This window comes from Pelmatolapia mariae, linkage group LG15 (assembly GCF_036321145.2).
Source record: "Pelmatolapia mariae isolate MD_Pm_ZW linkage group LG15, Pm_UMD_F_2, whole genome shotgun sequence".
NCBI lineage: Eukaryota > Metazoa > Chordata > Actinopteri > Cichliformes > Cichlidae > Pelmatolapia > Pelmatolapia mariae.
Window position 1 is genome coordinate 4,378,820 of NC_086240.1, and position 18,338 is coordinate 4,397,157.

An 18,338-nucleotide genomic window follows, 5' to 3' on the forward strand; every position below is an offset into this window, starting at 1 on the left:
TTGTTTTTTTTATTTATACTGAACTGGTAGTTATATTACATCTTAGACACTTTTCAGTCTTTCAGTTGTTCAGTTGTACAGATACACAGACGATACATGCAGCAATCATCAGTCTTTGTGGTTAAAAATTGTGCGATAACACAGATTTACACAGTTCTAAAAAGGGTAATGTCCACCAGAAATGAGTCTGCCACCCAAAAACCATCATTGGTGTTGTGAATTCCAATAATATACATTAAGTCTATTCTAATAGATGGTGAGTGAGGTATTGGTAATGTTCAAATAAAAAGGCAAACATAAGCATTTTCCCCCTTTAAGGCTGTGGTATAAATGTGCACTGCAAATAAATACAGTTTCCTATTTAACCTCAAATCAAGTACAAAGGAGAAAAAGCGTAATCAAAAAAACAGTACATCCAGTGTGCTGTATGTAAGTTAAAATAATGGCTACTTATTATCAATAAACAGGAGTTTGAAGGCATCATAAAGAGGATCAGAGTGGAGGTTTGGAAACCTCTTAACATCATCAAATTGGAACATTTTTGTGCGCAGTGAACAGGTAGTATGCAAAACCAACCCAGCAACTGACTAATTTGTGGAAAAAAAAAAAAAATCTAAATTATTACTTGATATTTAGGATCAATAAATCATGGCTACACGCACATAAGAACATACTCCTGCACCACATCACATGCATTTTGCATTCGTGTTACACCTGTAATATCGAAATGTTTTCTTTTTGAGCACGTAGACCGATAGAACAGATGTAACATTGGCTTCATAAATATCCACTCATGAACAATTTGTCGGCTTAACCTCGTTTCCAGCATGATGAAAACCTCTGTGCAGACTGCTCTTATACAAACAGGCCGGTGTCTGTCAGAGAAAAACGAAAAGCGTTTGCGGCTGCTTTCACCTTTTGGCTAAACATACATGTGTTCGACAGAAAGTAAATAATAAAACTTCACTGAAGCTAAACGACAGTTTGCAAAAACCTGCTAATGACTGGAGTGGAGTGAAGATGGTCCGAGTGGTTTTAGTGATATAAACCTTCTAGAGTCACCCATTTCTACCATGGTCTTCTTGAGTTTGTCTGTGTAGCAACAGTACAGAGAAAGGTAGAGCTTTAGGGATATTTATGAGGAGCTGAGACCGGAGTCTGACTCTGCGTTTCCACCACGGTCCTTTGAGGCAATGCATGGTGCCATGGAGCAGGGAATGGAGTAGCAGGAACAAGATGAGCTCTTTAGGGTCTCCTCTGTAATAACCTCCTGCAGGGAGTGTTGTTCCTCTATCTGGAAGATGTTTGGCTGTTCTATTGAGTCCTCCCCAATACTAGTTGTGGGGGAAAAAAAGAAAAAGAAAAGACATGCTAGCAGTTAGATCAGTGACAGTATCAAGTACACGAGCATGGTGGTACGATGGCACCAACACAATCAATGGCACAGAACAATCCACAGACAAAAGTACTAACAAACCTTTAGTTTATCTATTCCTCACATAAGTTCAATAACAATCTCCACCAAGCAACAGAAAATACTTCTGTTCTCCTCTAAACCATCAAGAAAAGTCATAATTTTAGAGAAATTCACATTCATTTTTTCCATGCACCCACATTAATATAATCAGCTGGATTTGTTGCATTCATTTGGGTCAGGGAACTGATTGCACTGGTGACCATTCTGCAAGCAAGAAGCTGCCTTTTTCTGCAAACATTTTAGATCCCATCCATTCTTTGAAGACCCCAGTTTTTGTTTTTGAACCTGCCAGGTATGTTACATATCCAGTGGCTTATAAGGTATTCCTTCCAATATGAAGTAGATGTTGTTGTGAATGGGCAATACATAAATTAAAACTGGATGGCTCACTTTCTGAACCAAAGCAGAATAGGTCAAGTACGAACAAAAGCATCTATGATCCCTTTTGTAGGACACAATCATTATCGGCATGTCTGTATAAGTATGTGCACTCAAAGGAAGTCAGATATGAGACTCCAATAATAATGAAAACATCACATATTGAGCGATGTAAGTCTAACATCCTTTTATGAAACATGCTGTTAAATAGGTTCACAAAATAAAGACAGAGGGTCCAGTGCAATCAGCCTTTTTGTACATAGAGAGTTGTAGTAAAGGCAGATCATCCACAAGCCCCATAAGTGCAAAAAACAAAAACAAACAAACAAACAAAAAGAACACATTTGCGAAGAATAATGCTGTTATACCCAACAAAGTACCTTTGTGAGCTATTTAAAACTACACAGTGAGCATGCATGCTTTAATAGGTGGCTTAGTGTTAAGCAACATTCATATTTTAGTACTACGCGAATAAGATTAAAACTAGGTGTTAAAGTAGTTCATACACAAGCCAACGTCTCCAGAGGTGCCGTCTCATGCACCAAACAAACCATTTGCTCTCGCTGCCTTCTTTGTTTCAAAGTTCAACATCACTGTGTACAGTTTAAAATGAAGCATGTAATAAGGAGGCCTTTCAAAGCATACCCAAACAATACAGGCATTATTAAAAAGGAAGTGAAGCAGCTTCAGCTAACAAAACTAGGAAATGATGAACATGGCAGTTGACCAATCAAAACAACTCTAATTATTACAATTACGTTTAGGAAAAATGCTACTGCTACTCGAACATCAAGTGGAATATGGAAGGAAAAGATGATAAGTCAACCGTCTTGCATCATTGTCAAGAACATCCTTTTGTTCTTTCAGCTTTTAATGAGCGAGATTCATTCAAGCTTTATTTTTAAAGGGGCAGGTAACCAAAAAACAAGCCAAGGAGTGTTCAGAGGGAAAATAAACAAAAACACAGCCAGAAACCAGAGAGACATTACGGGAATCTGGAGAACTTGAGTCTAAATATGGAACCAAGCTTTCAGAAATTCTGTAAGAAAGAAGCACAGTTATAACAACAACAACTACCCGGAGAGGTCAACTGGTTTGTGATGGGTTAAAACAGGTGTTAAAACACAAACTAGAGTGTGCGCGGCTGTTGTCTTTTCTGCAGGGGTCTGCAGAAATCTGGGGGAAAGTGCTAACGGGAATGTAGAGTCACTGTCATTGTACAGTCAGACATGGAACTGAAACTGATAACAAACAGGCTCTGCTGACCAAGCAGCTTTGCGAAACACCAGAGAAAACCCTGTCACCCTGCCTACAGCTCCAGCCAAGCTTTATGTAACAGCACTGGCACATTGTGTGCATTCATTTTACACTCACAAATTAGTCAATGAATACTCAAAGCTTTTGTGTCAAAAGCTACGCCAGTACCAAATAATTAAAATGTGTCCCGGCACTGAATTATATAACTCTGTAAACCTGAAAAAGAAGCCGGAAAACAGCTCAGTATTGTACTCCGTCATAAGAAAAGGACCTTGGAATGCAATAATCACTGATAAACCTGAAAGGCCAGTGAAATACCTTGCAGTCTCAGCCAGAACAGAAACACAACAGAGTGTGGAGTACAAAGTGTTATTTAACAAGCAGGTGTTTCAGATACTTTGTGTATACTTTACTATATTATCAGTGTTGGTTTCTTTACCGTAGAAGTAAGTAGCTCATTTAGTGAGTTACAATCCTCTGTACCAAAGCACAGATAGCATATTTGTAGAGTGGATAAAATAATGATTTTGTTCCTTTCTAGGTGATGATTAAAAGGAGCTTCCACTTTCAAGTGATCTTCACATTAACCAACTAGTATCAAATAAACATTGTACTAGATGTAAATTGTACTGCCACTGCCATCTTGAAGCTATACTACCTAGACTGTGACAATGTTAATGATATTGGTAGGTGGCAGGTGTAGATAACATACACAGCATGTACCAAAACAGCTCTAAATGCAAACTCAGATTCTGCAATATAAGTCACGTGTGTATATCTGTGTGAACATACAGATATATAACTTATCTGTTAATCATTTATGTGCAGAGCACTGTCAAATGAGTCAGCCCCGACACAACACAACAGTAACATAATGTCCCTGAAACTTAATAAAACGCAAAGCAAAATGCTCGGAAAGGAATTCACTGGTCTCCTATTAGAGGACAATTGGACCGAGGAAATACTGTGACTCGGCTGACATGTAAAGCAAGCCTAACGATGTGAATCCTATAAGTCTGACAAGTAACATAATCACAAGCTCCAAGATAACATAATGACAACAAAGTGAGGAACCCACAGGCCTGGAAATTCACACAGCACCAAGTGTGATTACCAACAGTTAAAAATACCTAATTTGGTTTTATCGGGTTTCAGAAACTCTGCTTGGAAAACTCACAAAAAAGAAAGAAAAACAAAAACACACCCAAACACAAGATTTTGTTTCTGTCACTTGTACTTTTGTCCAGTAAGATTACACTTGTGTAGTTTCTCGTCTCAAATTACATAACCGAGTAGTGCAAATATAGCAGTGTGCAATAATTAACAGGAGAATACACTAACTTCAATACAGGCCAACTAAAGAGGAGACAAGTCCTTCCTTATTGCTCCTTACCTTGAACCTTGAAATAGTCTATGCAACAATAAATTAACGTGGCAGCCACAGATAAGCAAGGTTAACTCAGCCTACCTGTCATAGATGAGCCCATCGATTCCCTGCTCTCTCAGCTTCCTTCTGGTTTCGTGATCATTGTTGTCATCCCCCCAGCTGAACACTACTAAGCCTTTAGACTGGGCATCCCCAATGTAGGAAAGGTACTTTAACAGCTCTTCTGTGTGGGCGCTGATTCCCTGGAAAACGACAGTCATATATAGATCAGATTAAATGCGGTCCATTCTAAAAAAAATTAATAAATACCTTCTTACATAAAGTGGTGAGGATGAATCACTAAAGTACTCTCAGCCCTTCGGACTGAAACATTCAAGATGACTGACTGTACACAACATACTCAGTGGCAGTAGTACTTATAAAAAGAACATTACACTGAAAAACCTGAAGACTAATCATTGTAATAAAGCATGCGGTTGTATCTCACCAGAATATTTTCACTCTGGGCGAAGCTCATGGCAATTTTAGTGGACTGGCACCGGATGTCCATCAGCTCAGGATACTTGTCTGAAATTCCCTGAGTGAGGAAGAGGATGGGGTACTTGTTCTGCTTATGACGCACCCTGAAGGACAAGCACAAACAGATATCACAAACTGCTGGACAGCACCTATTAATAACTAAATCCTGGAAGGGCAACATCTGTTCATGAGTTAAATCTAGTAAGAGAATAGGAATCTATCAAGCAGCTAAACATCCAGAGCCATGCTTTACTATGAGACTGAACTACCTAAAGATGGTCTAACAAAGAGAAGCAACAACTTATTTAAAACAACTCTGGTAAAAATACAGTCTGAGGAATTTCAAAAAATAATTTCTTTCAACTGAATATACACTTTATCCATCCACATATAAGCGTTTAGCTTTAGTGAATACCACGCAGTTTGTCTCAAGAGTGTTAACATGTGGCCCTGTTAATCCTATTGCACTCACATGGTGCAGATGTCCGGGTCAAAACAGGAGAACACGATGCGTCTTTTTCCACCTTTCTGCAGAACATCTGTCAGGACGATGTCCAAAAAGGTGTTCATGTTGAAGTAAGATGATAAGTTTCCGTCCCATGACCCGTCCTGTCAATACAAAGCATCACCAACAACATCAGGTTACTTTAACAATGACAGTCTTGAGCTTTTGACTTTACTTCTGAATATTAACCTTCATCTGGCAGATCCACTTGAGCTCAATATTGAAGCCGACGTTTTCAGGAACAGCTTGGAAGATCTATAGAGAGGTACAGAGCAAAATCCTTTATTTCACTGTCACATAAAGATCAGACCAAGAGGAAGAGAAGAAGATGGTTCAATCAAATTATGTCATTTACCTGTGAGAGCGAGGGGAATGGCTGATGCTCATCAATTTCATCTTCTTCATCCAGCAGATCTGAGCAAACAAAAACAGATTGTACAAGTTATCCTCAACATTCAACATATCTTTGCAAGATGATGTGTACAAAACAAGCTTGGATACACAAATTGCATGCTGGTCTCGTCATCTACAGTGTACAAACAACAAATTATTGCTTAAATAACAAAGCTTATGTAAACACCTCATGCAACAAAACAAAATCTCTATAAACATGACAATATAATTTCATAACCAAGCCATTTTACTCTTTGAACCAAGGTCTTAGTATGATCATGTGAGTATTGAAAGAATAACGTAAATAAATAAATAAATGCACACCTTTGTGATCGTTTACTTTCATTGCAGTGACATGAGCCAGCTGTGAAAAAAACAAAACAAATAAACAACCCAAAAATAAATAAACTAATTAAAAACACCCCCACCCCCCCAAAAAACTTTTTTCATTAACATCCTTCACCAAGTTTCACAGTTTTAAAGAAACTGATCAGAGTGTAAAATGTAATCAATTCCACCTAAATTCGAGCTGGTAGATTTTTTTTCCTGCAGTCTTGCTAAATGATTGTTAGGTAACAATCTGACCTCTGCATCAGTGCAGAGGACCATGATGTTTCTTGTATGATCAATAAAGCAATCAATAGGACTTTTTTTTTTTTTTTTTAAACTCACTCTTTCCCCCCATTACCGTTTTAGGCAAACAGGTGGGTAAATGTAGTTTTGGTTCAAACGTGATACTATGAATATCTATACACACCACCAAAGGAGCTTTTCACTATGATCCACTCCACTGAGCATTTGATTTTATTCTGGTGTTGACAACAGAAGCAGAGGAAAGGCATCCATCATTCAATATCTGTAAGAAGTTTTGAAGACTTGTTTTTTTTGTTCTACAGCTGTTACAACTGTTAGGAAAGGTATGGTTTGGAGACCTTTTACCTTTCTGTGCAGAGGTATGGCTCAGGAATTAGGTCAAGCTGTCTGATTGATGACATTCCTAAGCTGACACAATCATGACAGACAGATTTAACTTGAACAGCATTATTACCTTCAAAAGCTGCAGCTGGTCATATGTCAGGTCTTTGACTGGCACCTCAATGAGTTCCAGGTTCTTGTCATTTTTCTGTTGAGTGTGAGACAAAATATTAGCACGACATGGGACTCATGCTCATTTTAGAAAAACTGATCATGCAGTGCTACTATGAATTTCTCTCATTAGCTCTGAGGAGCCAGTTACAATCATAGTTTACCTTCTTAGTGGATATGCAGCAAGTCAGGTCATGGTATACAATAGGAACAGCATCCTTGGAGAGGTGAACATCGAACTCTACAAAGGCTACGCCCTGTGAATACAGAAAGAAAACAAATTTAGTAGATGCAATAGCAGGGCAGTAGTACTGACTCATGCAATAAACTTCTTGGTGACTTACATGCTTAGCAGCACTTTTAAATGAGGCTATTGTGTTTTCTCTGATTCTGTGGTGCCTGTTAAACACAAAATATCCACAAGATCACATATTCCATGATGGATGTCAATGGATATATCATCATGTCAAAATGTAGCAAATGTTTAATTTTAAGTTGGGTTGTAGTTAAAGATATTACTCACTTGGCTGCATGGGTGCTGCCTGCTCCCCTGTGACCCACATCCAAAGTACCTCTCTTTTTCCAGTACTTGGTGTATGAAGAGCTCATGTCACACTGCAGTCCCTGAATGGGTCGGATTACCAGGTAATCCACTAAAATGAATTAATAAGTTAACATGTTTGTACATTCACAGTATGCATAAATACTGGCAAACATGTAAAAGGAAACTCAAGCTGGTCATAAATTTATGTAGATTTTGTATCTCATTTTGTCATAAATAAATATTTGAGAAAAAAAAAAAGAAAAGAAGGAAAACTTACCTCTTACTTTTCCAATTGTCTGCCTTGAATTTCGTCCCATTATGGGAAGAGTAGCTACTCCAATATCATTGCCACTCTCCAAAAATGAAGAAGAGAGGAGGCAGGCAGTGCCCACATGTCCTGGATGGATGTCCCCCTGGACTACATGCTCACTCAGATCCTCCTGTTAACAGAGACACTGGATTACTACAACACAACTCAATTTACCTAAATAAATACCAGCTGTGCTGATTTCCTTTCCTTTCACCATCAATTACCAGATGTACAGAATTATTAGAGACAGTGATCCCGGGAGGAGTACCTCAAAGAACTCAAATGTGAGCTCAAGGTTATCTGGGTCCATGGTGTGAATACTGTACTCAGTCCACTGGGAAGGCTCCAGAGCATAGCCACACTCAGGCTGCGAGTGGCGTGACTTATAGCCATTGGCACTAATCATACTGATTTCCAGCGTGGTGGTCATCTTGTGCCAAGATGAAGGACTGAGCTCGTTTTCTTCCTCATCGTCTCCCTCTTCCTCAACGCCCTCTAATGTCAACTTGATCCTGCATAAACAGGTACAACAGTTCAGATAAAACCACATTCAAACACATACTGTAAAGACATTTTGCATCAAATGATGAAGCTTATAATTTCAGCTGTCGTTTATAGATACTTATGCAGGACTTCTTGAACTCAGGTAAAAGATCGATCAGGTAACGACTGCACATTAACGATCTGTGCCGTGATACTTTCTCTAGCTGGTTTTAAATTTAGCCTCTGTGTAATCAATACCTGAAGCGAGACTTCTTGAATTTCTTCTTAGTGATGGACACCGGAGCCTTCTTAGAATAGTGCAGACGTAAGCGAATTTCTGTCTGACATGTCAGCCACCCAGAGTCAACACAGTTTATCCCATCTGCAGAAAGAGAAGACACAGACAGGAAGCATGTGATCAGACTTCACATCCACTCTGTGTCTCATGAAAGCTGACCACAGAACTGGTGATGGCTATAATATTTGCAGAAAGGAACTATAATGTAATTAAAAATCTATGCCACACAACAAAGTGCAGTTATTGCACTTTGTTATTGTGTGCTTTTTAGGCATTTTTAATTCCAACTTACTGTGAAATCCAAACTGTCCATCATCAATATTCTGGTGTGTTGCTGCAGTAAAGGAGAAGAGAATTAAAAATGGGATAAAGGGATCTTGTGGAGACAAAAGTTGAAGTCAAATCAAATCAGAGCATTTGAGAATTTTCCAAACTGATCTGGAATAAATATAGTATTTTAAATCTTATTTTAACTTGTCACTTAGAATAAAGAAGTTTTGGCTTACATTGGTTTGCTCTGAATTTGACTTGTCTCAACATCAGAAGAATTGACTTAGCAGTCAAATCCATTTTCCCCAGAACAATATTTAACTACAACACTTAGTATGAGCAAAGCATTGATATTACTTTAGTGCGATGTTTATAAAGCAGAAATCAAAGAAAGCAGTACTTCTAAAAAATTCCTACTGCAGTAGGAAATGCTTTTTTAAAGGACTAAAATAGCACACAAAAATAAGAATAGGTGATAAGGTGTGGTCAAAAAAGGAAATCAGTGGGGTGTGTAAGCAGCATTTCAAGCTCATTTTGAATGAGTTTTTTTTTAACAACACAAAAGCTTGTTAACAAAGAGAGCTTTACAATAACAGATCATAATATCGGCTGCACTGCAGTGTCTCCTCCTTGGCTCAGGATTATTGTACATCTTTTTCGCCAGATATCTCCCCAAAGCATACGCACAGCATCAAAAAGGAAAAAAGCTCCAGGCAGACAAGGTTTAAAGAGGAAACACTGCAGCCAGGTGGAAATGCCAATTCAGGCGTGAGGGTTATCCAAAACAACAAAACCCTCAGTAGGATAAGCCTGAACAGACTCTACACTGGTGTTTACAGGTAACTGTTAGAATAGGGAATGGGGGATTTAAAGGGGGGTTGAGTATGACACACTTAATCAATCCCAACCCAACCAAACCTTGCACCGTTTTCTGTTGGTCTATACCTGTGGGGCTCATCGTGCGGGGGCGATGATGGGTCTCCCACATATTGACTATCACTTGACAGGGACCACCTGCACTCTGCAATTCCAATGTTTGGTACAATGTTAGGGTTTTCAAATCAGACACATTAACCTACTTTTCAGTCTGGTCTCAAAGCTGTCTTTGGACCAGACCGTGAGAAAGGAATTAGAGCCAGCATAGTCACCGATCCCCAGAAAGGGCAGTCAGCCACCATGGATTGAAATCTGAAAAGTGGATTTGTTAGTGACGTAAAAAAAAAAAAAGGAAACATTTCTTTGTTTATGTTATCTTCTTTTAACTAAGTAATAGTCACAACAGCAACAACATGTATATACCAATACATTTTTAGATTTTAGACTAATGCATTAAACTACCCGATTTAAAAAAAGCACCAAATCATAGATAACAATGTAAAGCCAAGACTATTGCGAATTCTTAAAAGAAACCAGCTATTTTTTTACAAGAAAAACTTGGCAAAAGAGGAAGAGGGAAAACCTCCCTAGAAGACTCAATGGCTGTCAATTCACCACCTAGTTAAAGACATCTTGTCATTTATTTAAAATCTTTTTTTTTTGCCTGTTAGGACTTTTTAAAAATAATAATATTACTTGAGTTGAAGTGCGATAAAACAAAAACAAAAACAAAGAAACAAACAAAAAAAAAAAAAAAACATACTTCATAAAATGGGGAGCTGTTCTTAAATTAAACCAGTAAGGCATCAAGTGTGAGCTTGCAGAGATTCCTCTGTAATCTACATAGCATCTTGTCGAAAACTCAGTACAAACATTATGAAATCAGGTTAAGTCATCCTCACACAAAGAGCGCTCCACCTGCTTTAGAAAAAGCATAAAACACCCTATGTTTAGGCTAAACAAAGTCAACAGAAACTGTAGCAAAGTATACACAGTGGGTGTATTTTCCTTCCAAGGAATTTTGACCTCTGCTCTCTCAGTTTGTTTTCTATGCCTATTTTCACACACGAGGCTTAGAGGCGCAATGAAGGCCCACTGCTAGATTAGAGGAGGCCACCTGGGCAGTTTTTCTGTGGCTGGCCAACACTGACAGATGTTTCTGAGAATGTAAACACAGAGGTACAGGCAGTAACACACAGTGTTCGTGTAGATACCATCTTAAACCAGGGCAACTGATATGCTTTCTAATATTTATTCTCACAAATTGGTATAAACTGTTGAGGTTTACAATGGCTTTTGCTATATGGAAGAACTTCAGGGATTTTTTTCCTCTTTTTTCCTGCTGATGAGCTGAAAATGACATCAATAGAAAAAAATACTAAGGCTCAAAGAATCACACACACCACAATGACCCACAAACCTTGTTTCAAAACAAACAATAGCTAGTCTAGTCTATTCAGTGGATCTTTTATGACTACGGGGGAATGAATCTTTCACATGGGGGACAATAAAATAATGAAAAGCAGCTCACCTTGGACTCTAGAAAGAAGCCTTTGAAATAGCGGTACTGGGTAACAACACCTTTAGGCACAGTGACTGTTGTAGCCCACATACATCTATGGAAAAAAAAAACCCACACAGCTTACTTTTTTATTCTGACAAGGTAATTATAAATGACACTTGGCCACAAACTGTAAGGGGAGCAACCTGTATATAAGTATTTACAATATACACAAAAAAGTTTAACTTACTCATCACCACCAACAGGATGAAGAGTCACAGCTTTTTGGTGGCTCCAGCTTCCCAAGGCTTCACAGCTACCAACAACAGCAAATACCTCACCTATGGAAAATCCAAACAAGCAATGAACCCGATGACCCTTATGAGAAAAAAAATGAATGGGGCATGGCTACAAACTGAAACAAAATCATCAGCCTTCTGATACAAGTATCATGGAGAAAATAGGTTAAAGGTCAAACCAAGTTTATCCGATATACCTGGGGATGTCTCTCCCCTGATTGCCAAAGTCACCTCACAGGTCTCCATTGTTTACACGGGAACAAACAGAAATAGGTGGCGCAAACAAGCTGTAAGATAATAACCATGAATTAGTTTGTGCAATTCTAAACTACAGATACAACTCATACAATTTAAGCTAGAAAACATGCGGAGCACAGGACTGTTCAAAGTGAGGCCACAGTCTGCTAAAAACTTGCGACATTATCAAAATTACATTATCTAAGAAGTAATAGTAATGTAATTTATCGCATTAGCAACAGTTAGCGCGTTAACTCCACGTAAAATGCACATTAATCTAGCTTATGTGTTAACAGAAATTGTGTCACAAAAACATCGTTAAAAATCCGAAAAGTAGAAAAATACAAACAGAAGCGACTAACCTTTTAAGTCTTGGCAGCTCTGTATCGGCTCCTGACACCCACGCGTAAGGAGAGCCCGCGGAAAACACACTTCGCCTATCCCGCTGACAGGTGTCGGTCTAAGCGAAAGCTAATCTGAACAGCCGATCCAACAACACCCATCCCTGTTCAGAGAAACAAGCACCAGATAGACAGGAAGCTTTACCTCAAGAGAAAACAAAACACTCACTGAAAATATAACCCTGTTCTGACAGAAACCTTGCAAAACCCCTAAAGACACAACTAAGTGTTGATTTACTAAGAATTAACTGACTGACATGAAAGCTTCACCATTGTTTAGCTGATTTAGCAAACATCCGGCAGCGCGTGCGTCAAATAACCAGAAGTCACATACGACTTCCGGGATATATTTTTAAAAGTAAAACTACAAAGTTCTCCTGGATATATACATATCCATTTCTTTAGATTACACAAAATTAAGATAGAAGTTTTATATATGCTACTAAAACCTGTTGTGTACTTTTTCCATCTTGTTGTCCAATATGATGGCTTTACCTGTGTTGAGGTTGTGAGATAGCTAAAAGAACCAGAACGAAATTTATGATCCATGTTTCCAGAAATTTTTACACATATTGTATTTTAATTTTTTTTATATGTTTGGTGTACCGCTGGATTAACATTTTCACTTTTTTTATTATAATGAAAAAAATGTAAGACACCGTATTGTAAAACAGTGACAAATGTAAAGAAACTTTTAGACTATTGTATTGGGACACAGAATGTAGAGAAAATAACATTCAAAACTAATCAGCAATGTTTTCAATATTAGCATTTGCATCGACAACATTTGGACATTGTATTAAAAATTCACTTTTATTTTGTTATCATTTTCTCTTCTTGTATTTTGCTTCCGGTGACTACTTGGGGAAGCCGGTTCATACCGCCCTGCACCGGATCTGAGGCGCGTCAACTATGCCGCATTCGCGTACTTTTCAGAAACACCGCAATTATATGAGGTATAACGGCAGAAAAACCTCGACCCCCGCCCACGTCGACTGCAGTAAAATATATTTCTGATAAATGTCTTAAATGAAATCGCTTTTCTCACGAGGTCTTTTTTAAAATACTATTTACTATCAAATGTACTCAGATATAATATAAGCTTATAAAAATACACTGAAGAAAATCTTAAGCGTAGTAGCTTCTGAGAAGTCCACAATGCCACATCAACTGACTTTAAGTTTGCTGCAATGCACCGGCAAACTAAAATATGTACAACAATGACAACGCATAGAGAGTGTGAGTGTGAGAAAGTGTTGAGAAGTAGCAACATACCATCAGTTGAAATAGATAAACCTGAGCATTTTCTTTGAAAATATGAGTTGTTTTTTAGACGAGGACGAAGTGCTCCGATATTAAATAGGAGGAGACGTTTGGGACAATTGCGTCATGAATCCGCCTTCTTGACTATTGAGAAAACAGATGTCCCACAAGTTGGCAGTGATTTCCAAAACACACACACAGAAACGAATAGTCGTGTCTTTGGCAAGTCCTTTTCTACGAAAGCGTGAATTGCATAACTGAAATGCAAATATGTGATAGCATAAGTGAGCCACTCGACGTCCTTGGGTCAAGAGCAGATGATCATTTTTCACTGTTTGGGCAGTCTGGCACAGGGAGGGATCAGATGATGTGGCCTTTTAAACTCACTTACCCTCTCAGACTTATGCACTGGAGCGTGTAACCTTACTTTATACACTGCATGGGCATAATTAAAACGCAAACTTTTTTTTTTAAAATTATAGAAAGCAGTTAATTATATTTCTGAAACGCCCATCCACTACTGTACTAAATGGACATATTGGTGTGATGCATTTTAAAGCAGGGTTGTCTTCACTGAGACTGGATGAACATTAGAAGTCTTACTACATGGTCAGACACTAATAGCCTAAATAACTATAAATACGATCCGATGCAGATGAGCCAAAAGCATTTTTTGTTATTTTACACTAGAGTATGTGCAAAAGGGTGTAACTACTGCAGTGTGTAAAGGGCTAAATGATAAATGCGAAGTAGGGTTTGTACAACTGTGAAAATGTAGACTATTGTTATTTTCATCAACCAGATAAAGTGCGGTCTCCGAACAAAGTTTTTATAATATAAGGAAGGAAGTTCTGGTTTCCAAATTAGGATGTATGAGACGTATTTGTAAAGCATATCATCGAACAATTAACTACGAGACTTAATAATCAATGCCAAAGTTTAGCCGGAAGCACCCTCTCGTGTTCAAATTAAGGTAACACACCATGTAACAGTAAGAAAACGCTGCAGTCTCAATCAGATCAGAAAATATATTGTCAGAACGAAAAGCGTCCTTATAAGTGCGATCCTGACATTCAGTCAGAGATAAAGGTGTATGTAAAGCGCTTATGTACAACAAAAACAAAGCAGTTTATATACTTCAGCCATTTGTGTTTAAAAGCAGACACTAAATAAACATGAACCTTTTAGAGGGGCTAACTGGGATTGTATGGATCCACCATCTATATCAAAACGAGGTTTGAGAGGGAGAGTGAAATGAGCAGCTCACGAAGACCCGATGAAAGAGTAAAGAAAACAGAAATCATAATGAGTATAAAGTGACTGCAGCATAATGAATATTTCAGGGTATTTCTCACCATTCAACAGTCTGCTTGTTACAAATCACCATATACTTCCTGGTGCTGTATGCTTATTCATTTACATGTGTTTTGTTTTGTAAGCAGGCACTAACAGTAGTCTTCTGGCCAAAGACTGGAGCTCAGTCACTAGGAATTATTACTGACGCCACATCAGCAGAAAAATCAGTGTGGATTTTAATTTTATAATCTTGCAATATTTCTGCTTTATTTCTGTGTTTCAAAATAACGTAAAACCCAAATTTAAAAAACAGACAAACATAGGAAATATGTCACATGTTTAAACTAAGACATTTTACTATGTCATGAAAAATGTTAGCTCATTTTTTAAAAGGTTTGGATGGGTAAGTAAGTGGTACTACAAAGAATCCGGTTCGGAAACATTTTGTAACTCGGTTAACTCGTAACAGGTCAGTAACATGATTGGGAATAAAAAGTTTCTCAGAAGTAAAAATGGGCAGAGGTTCACCAGTCTGCAGAAAACTGTCTACAAAGTGTAGAAATCATTTCAGAATAATGTTCCTAAATATAAAGTTGTGAAAATTTGAATCAAAAACAGAGACAATTCTGTCATTAATATCAAAGCATGGGCTCAGAAACACTTCCAGAAATCACTGTCTTGGAACGCAGTTCATCGTGGCATGCACAGTCGCAGGTTAAAGCTCTATTGTGTGAAGAAGAAGCCATACTATATGTGAACATGCTGCTCTCTTCACCGGCTCAAAGACGATTTAAAATGGACTGAGACGAAGTGGAAGAATTTTCTGTGGTCAGAAAAAATCAGAGTTTTTAATTTATTTTGTAAAATACCTAAAACCTGCCGGACACCTACACCTGCACTTCCCCACCTCTGATCTAGATGAAGTCCTTTTCAGGGAAGGTTCTGCATATTTCAGCAAGACAATGCTAAACTGTGTACTGTCTTGTCCTAGGTCATTCTCTTAGGATCTTAAAGCAAGTTAGGGGTGCTTTGTGCGTTCCAGACCTATCCATTTTTGCTTCCATAACTGAAAACCTTTCTTTTCCACCCAGCTTGATGGACCCTGTGTTTAAGCTTTGGTCAGAATTAGGTCTTCACACTATTAAGGACCTCTACATCGACAATTGTTTTGCTTCATTTGCTCAGTTGCAATCAAAATTTATGCTCCCCTCTGCTCATTTGTTTAGATACTTACAAATTAGGAATTTTGTTAAACACTCCTTCGCCCATCTGGATAAGCCCCCTGCTCATAGTGACTTTTATGATTATTTGATTAAAAATCCCACTTCCAAACACCTAATCAGCCAGTTTACTACACTTTTTACACTTGCACCTACAAACCACATCAAGGATGCTTGGGTTAAGGACTTGGAAGTAGATATATCGGATGCTTTGTGGGCCAATGGGTTGAAGAAGATTAAAGAATGCTCTGTTAATGCCAGACTACAACTTATACAGTTCAAGGTCCTTCATTGTTTGCATTTTTCTAAAACAAAGCTAGGCAGCATTTTTCCGTCTATTTCGTCTTTGTGTGACAGATGCAAAGCAATGGAAGGAACCCTTGGTCACCTTTTCTGGTCTTGCCTACACTCGGGAGTTTCTGTGCAGAGATATTTAATATATATAACCGGATTTATGACTTAAAATTAAAGCCGGATGGTGTACTTGCAGTGCTAGGCTGCTCCCTAACCTCATTGGCACTCAGACGTCCTCTTCAGAAAACCTTAATGTTTGGCATGATTGTAGCTAAAAGACTTATTCTTAGAGCCTGGAAATCACCATCTCCTCCATTGTTTAGGGTTTGGCTACGTGAGATGATTGCATGTTTGTATATTGAAGAGGTTCATTATCGTCTGGCTGACACTCATTTTAAGTTTGTTGAAATCTGGGGCCCTTTTCTCAATCATATTAACGGGGATTCAACATAAACTTTAACCTATTTGACTGCACTTTGTGTTTGTGTGAAACTGCACTTCTGCCGGACCCTGATTCCTTCTTGGACTTGTTCTCCACATCTTCTGGACTTGGTGAACTCTCTGTTGCCCTGTCTAACCTCACACAGAAGATCATCTTCTTTGGACACTGGTATTTCTTTTGAACTTTTGATTTGTGCTGGCTAACCGGTGTATTTTTTCTTTTCTTTCCTGTTTTCCTGTTTGTTTGTTTGTTTGGTTTTTTTTGTTTGTTTTTTCTTTTTTTTGTGCTTGAATGTTATTGTTTTTGAATCTTCTTTGTCTGGTGTGATTTTATGTAACTTCGAACTTAAAATCTTATAAATAAACATTAAAAAAAACAACTGTGTACTGTAAACCCACACAAATAACACTATTTATTTGTATTTTTTATTTTTTCCAATATTTGTATATTTGATATTTTTAACTGAGACTGTTCATAATGCCTCAGAACTATGCACCTCATCCCCCCTTTTCTTTTTCCACATGTCTGCACTGGACAGGAGCTGCTCTGAATCTCATTATACATGTATATAGTGACAATAAAAGGTATTATGTTCTATTCTACCTGACAGCAGCTGCATGCACATCGACAAACAAAAAATATGACAAATAAGACCCAGGACTGTTGAGCAGCTAGAATCCTCTATCAGACATAAATAGGACAACAGTCCTCTCCAGCAGCTCGTCTCCTCCGTTCCCACATGTTTACAGACTGTTGTTAAAAGAGGAGATGGTGCTACACAGGTAAACATGGCCGTGTCCCAACTTTTTAGCGATGTGTTGCTGCCATCAAGATTACATTTACACATTTGAAACATATTACGTTTTCTGTGCTTTACTCTGAATTAAATGTGTTTGTGTGTGATCTGAAAACAATCACATTCTGCTTTTTTTTTATTTTAAATTGACACTTTACACAGCATCCCGACTTGTTTTGTGGCATTGGGGTTGTAATTCTGAGACTTTAGTTTATGAAGATTAATATGATCAATGTGTCTGTGAAAGGAAGGAACATACAATTTTAACTTTGTTGTTTAAAATTTATTATTTAAAAGCTGTCAGAGTTTATTTGAAGGTAAACCAGCGTCATCATTTCTTCCACCAGTGAGCACGAGGAAACACATCAAATTTATAGTCCCATTATTCCAGGCATAATCCTGGCAGTACACAGCAGTATAACTGGCTGCCTTACAAGTAACCCTGTTAGCCTTTGCTACAACAACACAGAAAATGTAGTTTCTGTATGAAATAAAATACTACATGTCACAAACAGATTTGCTTCACTCGACCTTAGACGAGGTTCCTTCCTCACCGTTCTTCAGTGTGAAGACAATCAGTGTTTCTGAGCGCTGATGTACAAGATATGCTCGACACCCAGCTCAGGAAATGAGCAGGCTGTTTCCCAAAGCGTAAGACAAGAGTTGAAGGCTTAACCTGATCTTTATTATAGGAATAAATCACACTTTGTCAGGTGAGAGTGTCTCCTCTTAGTGAGTAAAAGTGTTCCCAATGTGCGCATAAACATGTAAAAATGTTACGTTTAAATGAAACAAATAAATACAAA

The 18,338-nt window shown here is 38.1% G+C and overlaps 1 protein-coding gene across 3 annotated transcripts; it reads right to left on the bottom strand.

Moving 5' to 3' along the window:
- gpcpd1 (glycerophosphocholine phosphodiesterase 1) lies at nucleotides 1-13,701 on the bottom strand. 3 transcript variants are annotated; one of them, XM_063494986.1, is made up of 21 exons: nucleotides 13,497-13,701; nucleotides 12,183-12,325; nucleotides 11,781-11,870; nucleotides 11,535-11,625; nucleotides 11,315-11,399; nucleotides 9,853-9,928; nucleotides 8,930-8,971; nucleotides 8,598-8,721; nucleotides 8,125-8,368; nucleotides 7,824-7,986; nucleotides 7,526-7,655; nucleotides 7,347-7,401; nucleotides 7,167-7,259; nucleotides 6,965-7,039; nucleotides 6,241-6,280; nucleotides 5,879-5,937; nucleotides 5,713-5,778; nucleotides 5,491-5,627; nucleotides 4,987-5,122; nucleotides 4,581-4,741; nucleotides 1-1,334 (listed from the first exon to the last, which is right to left on the bottom strand). In XM_063494986.1, exons 3-21 carry the CDS (start codon nucleotides 11,827-11,829, stop codon nucleotides 1,136-1,138), a joined length of 2,025 nt encoding a protein of 674 aa, XP_063351056.1. In that variant the 5' UTR covers nucleotides 11,830-11,870; nucleotides 12,183-12,325; nucleotides 13,497-13,701; the 3' UTR covers nucleotides 1-1,135. The 3 variants fall into 3 exon arrangements, with proteins under 3 accessions (XP_063351056.1, XP_063351057.1, XP_063351058.1); XM_063494987.1 differs by lacking the exon at nucleotides 13,497-13,701 and adding an exon at nucleotides 12,479-12,545; XM_063494988.2 differs by lacking the exon at nucleotides 13,497-13,701 and adding an exon at nucleotides 12,492-12,538.
- Between the last annotated feature and the right edge of the window lie 4,637 nt (nucleotides 13,702-18,338).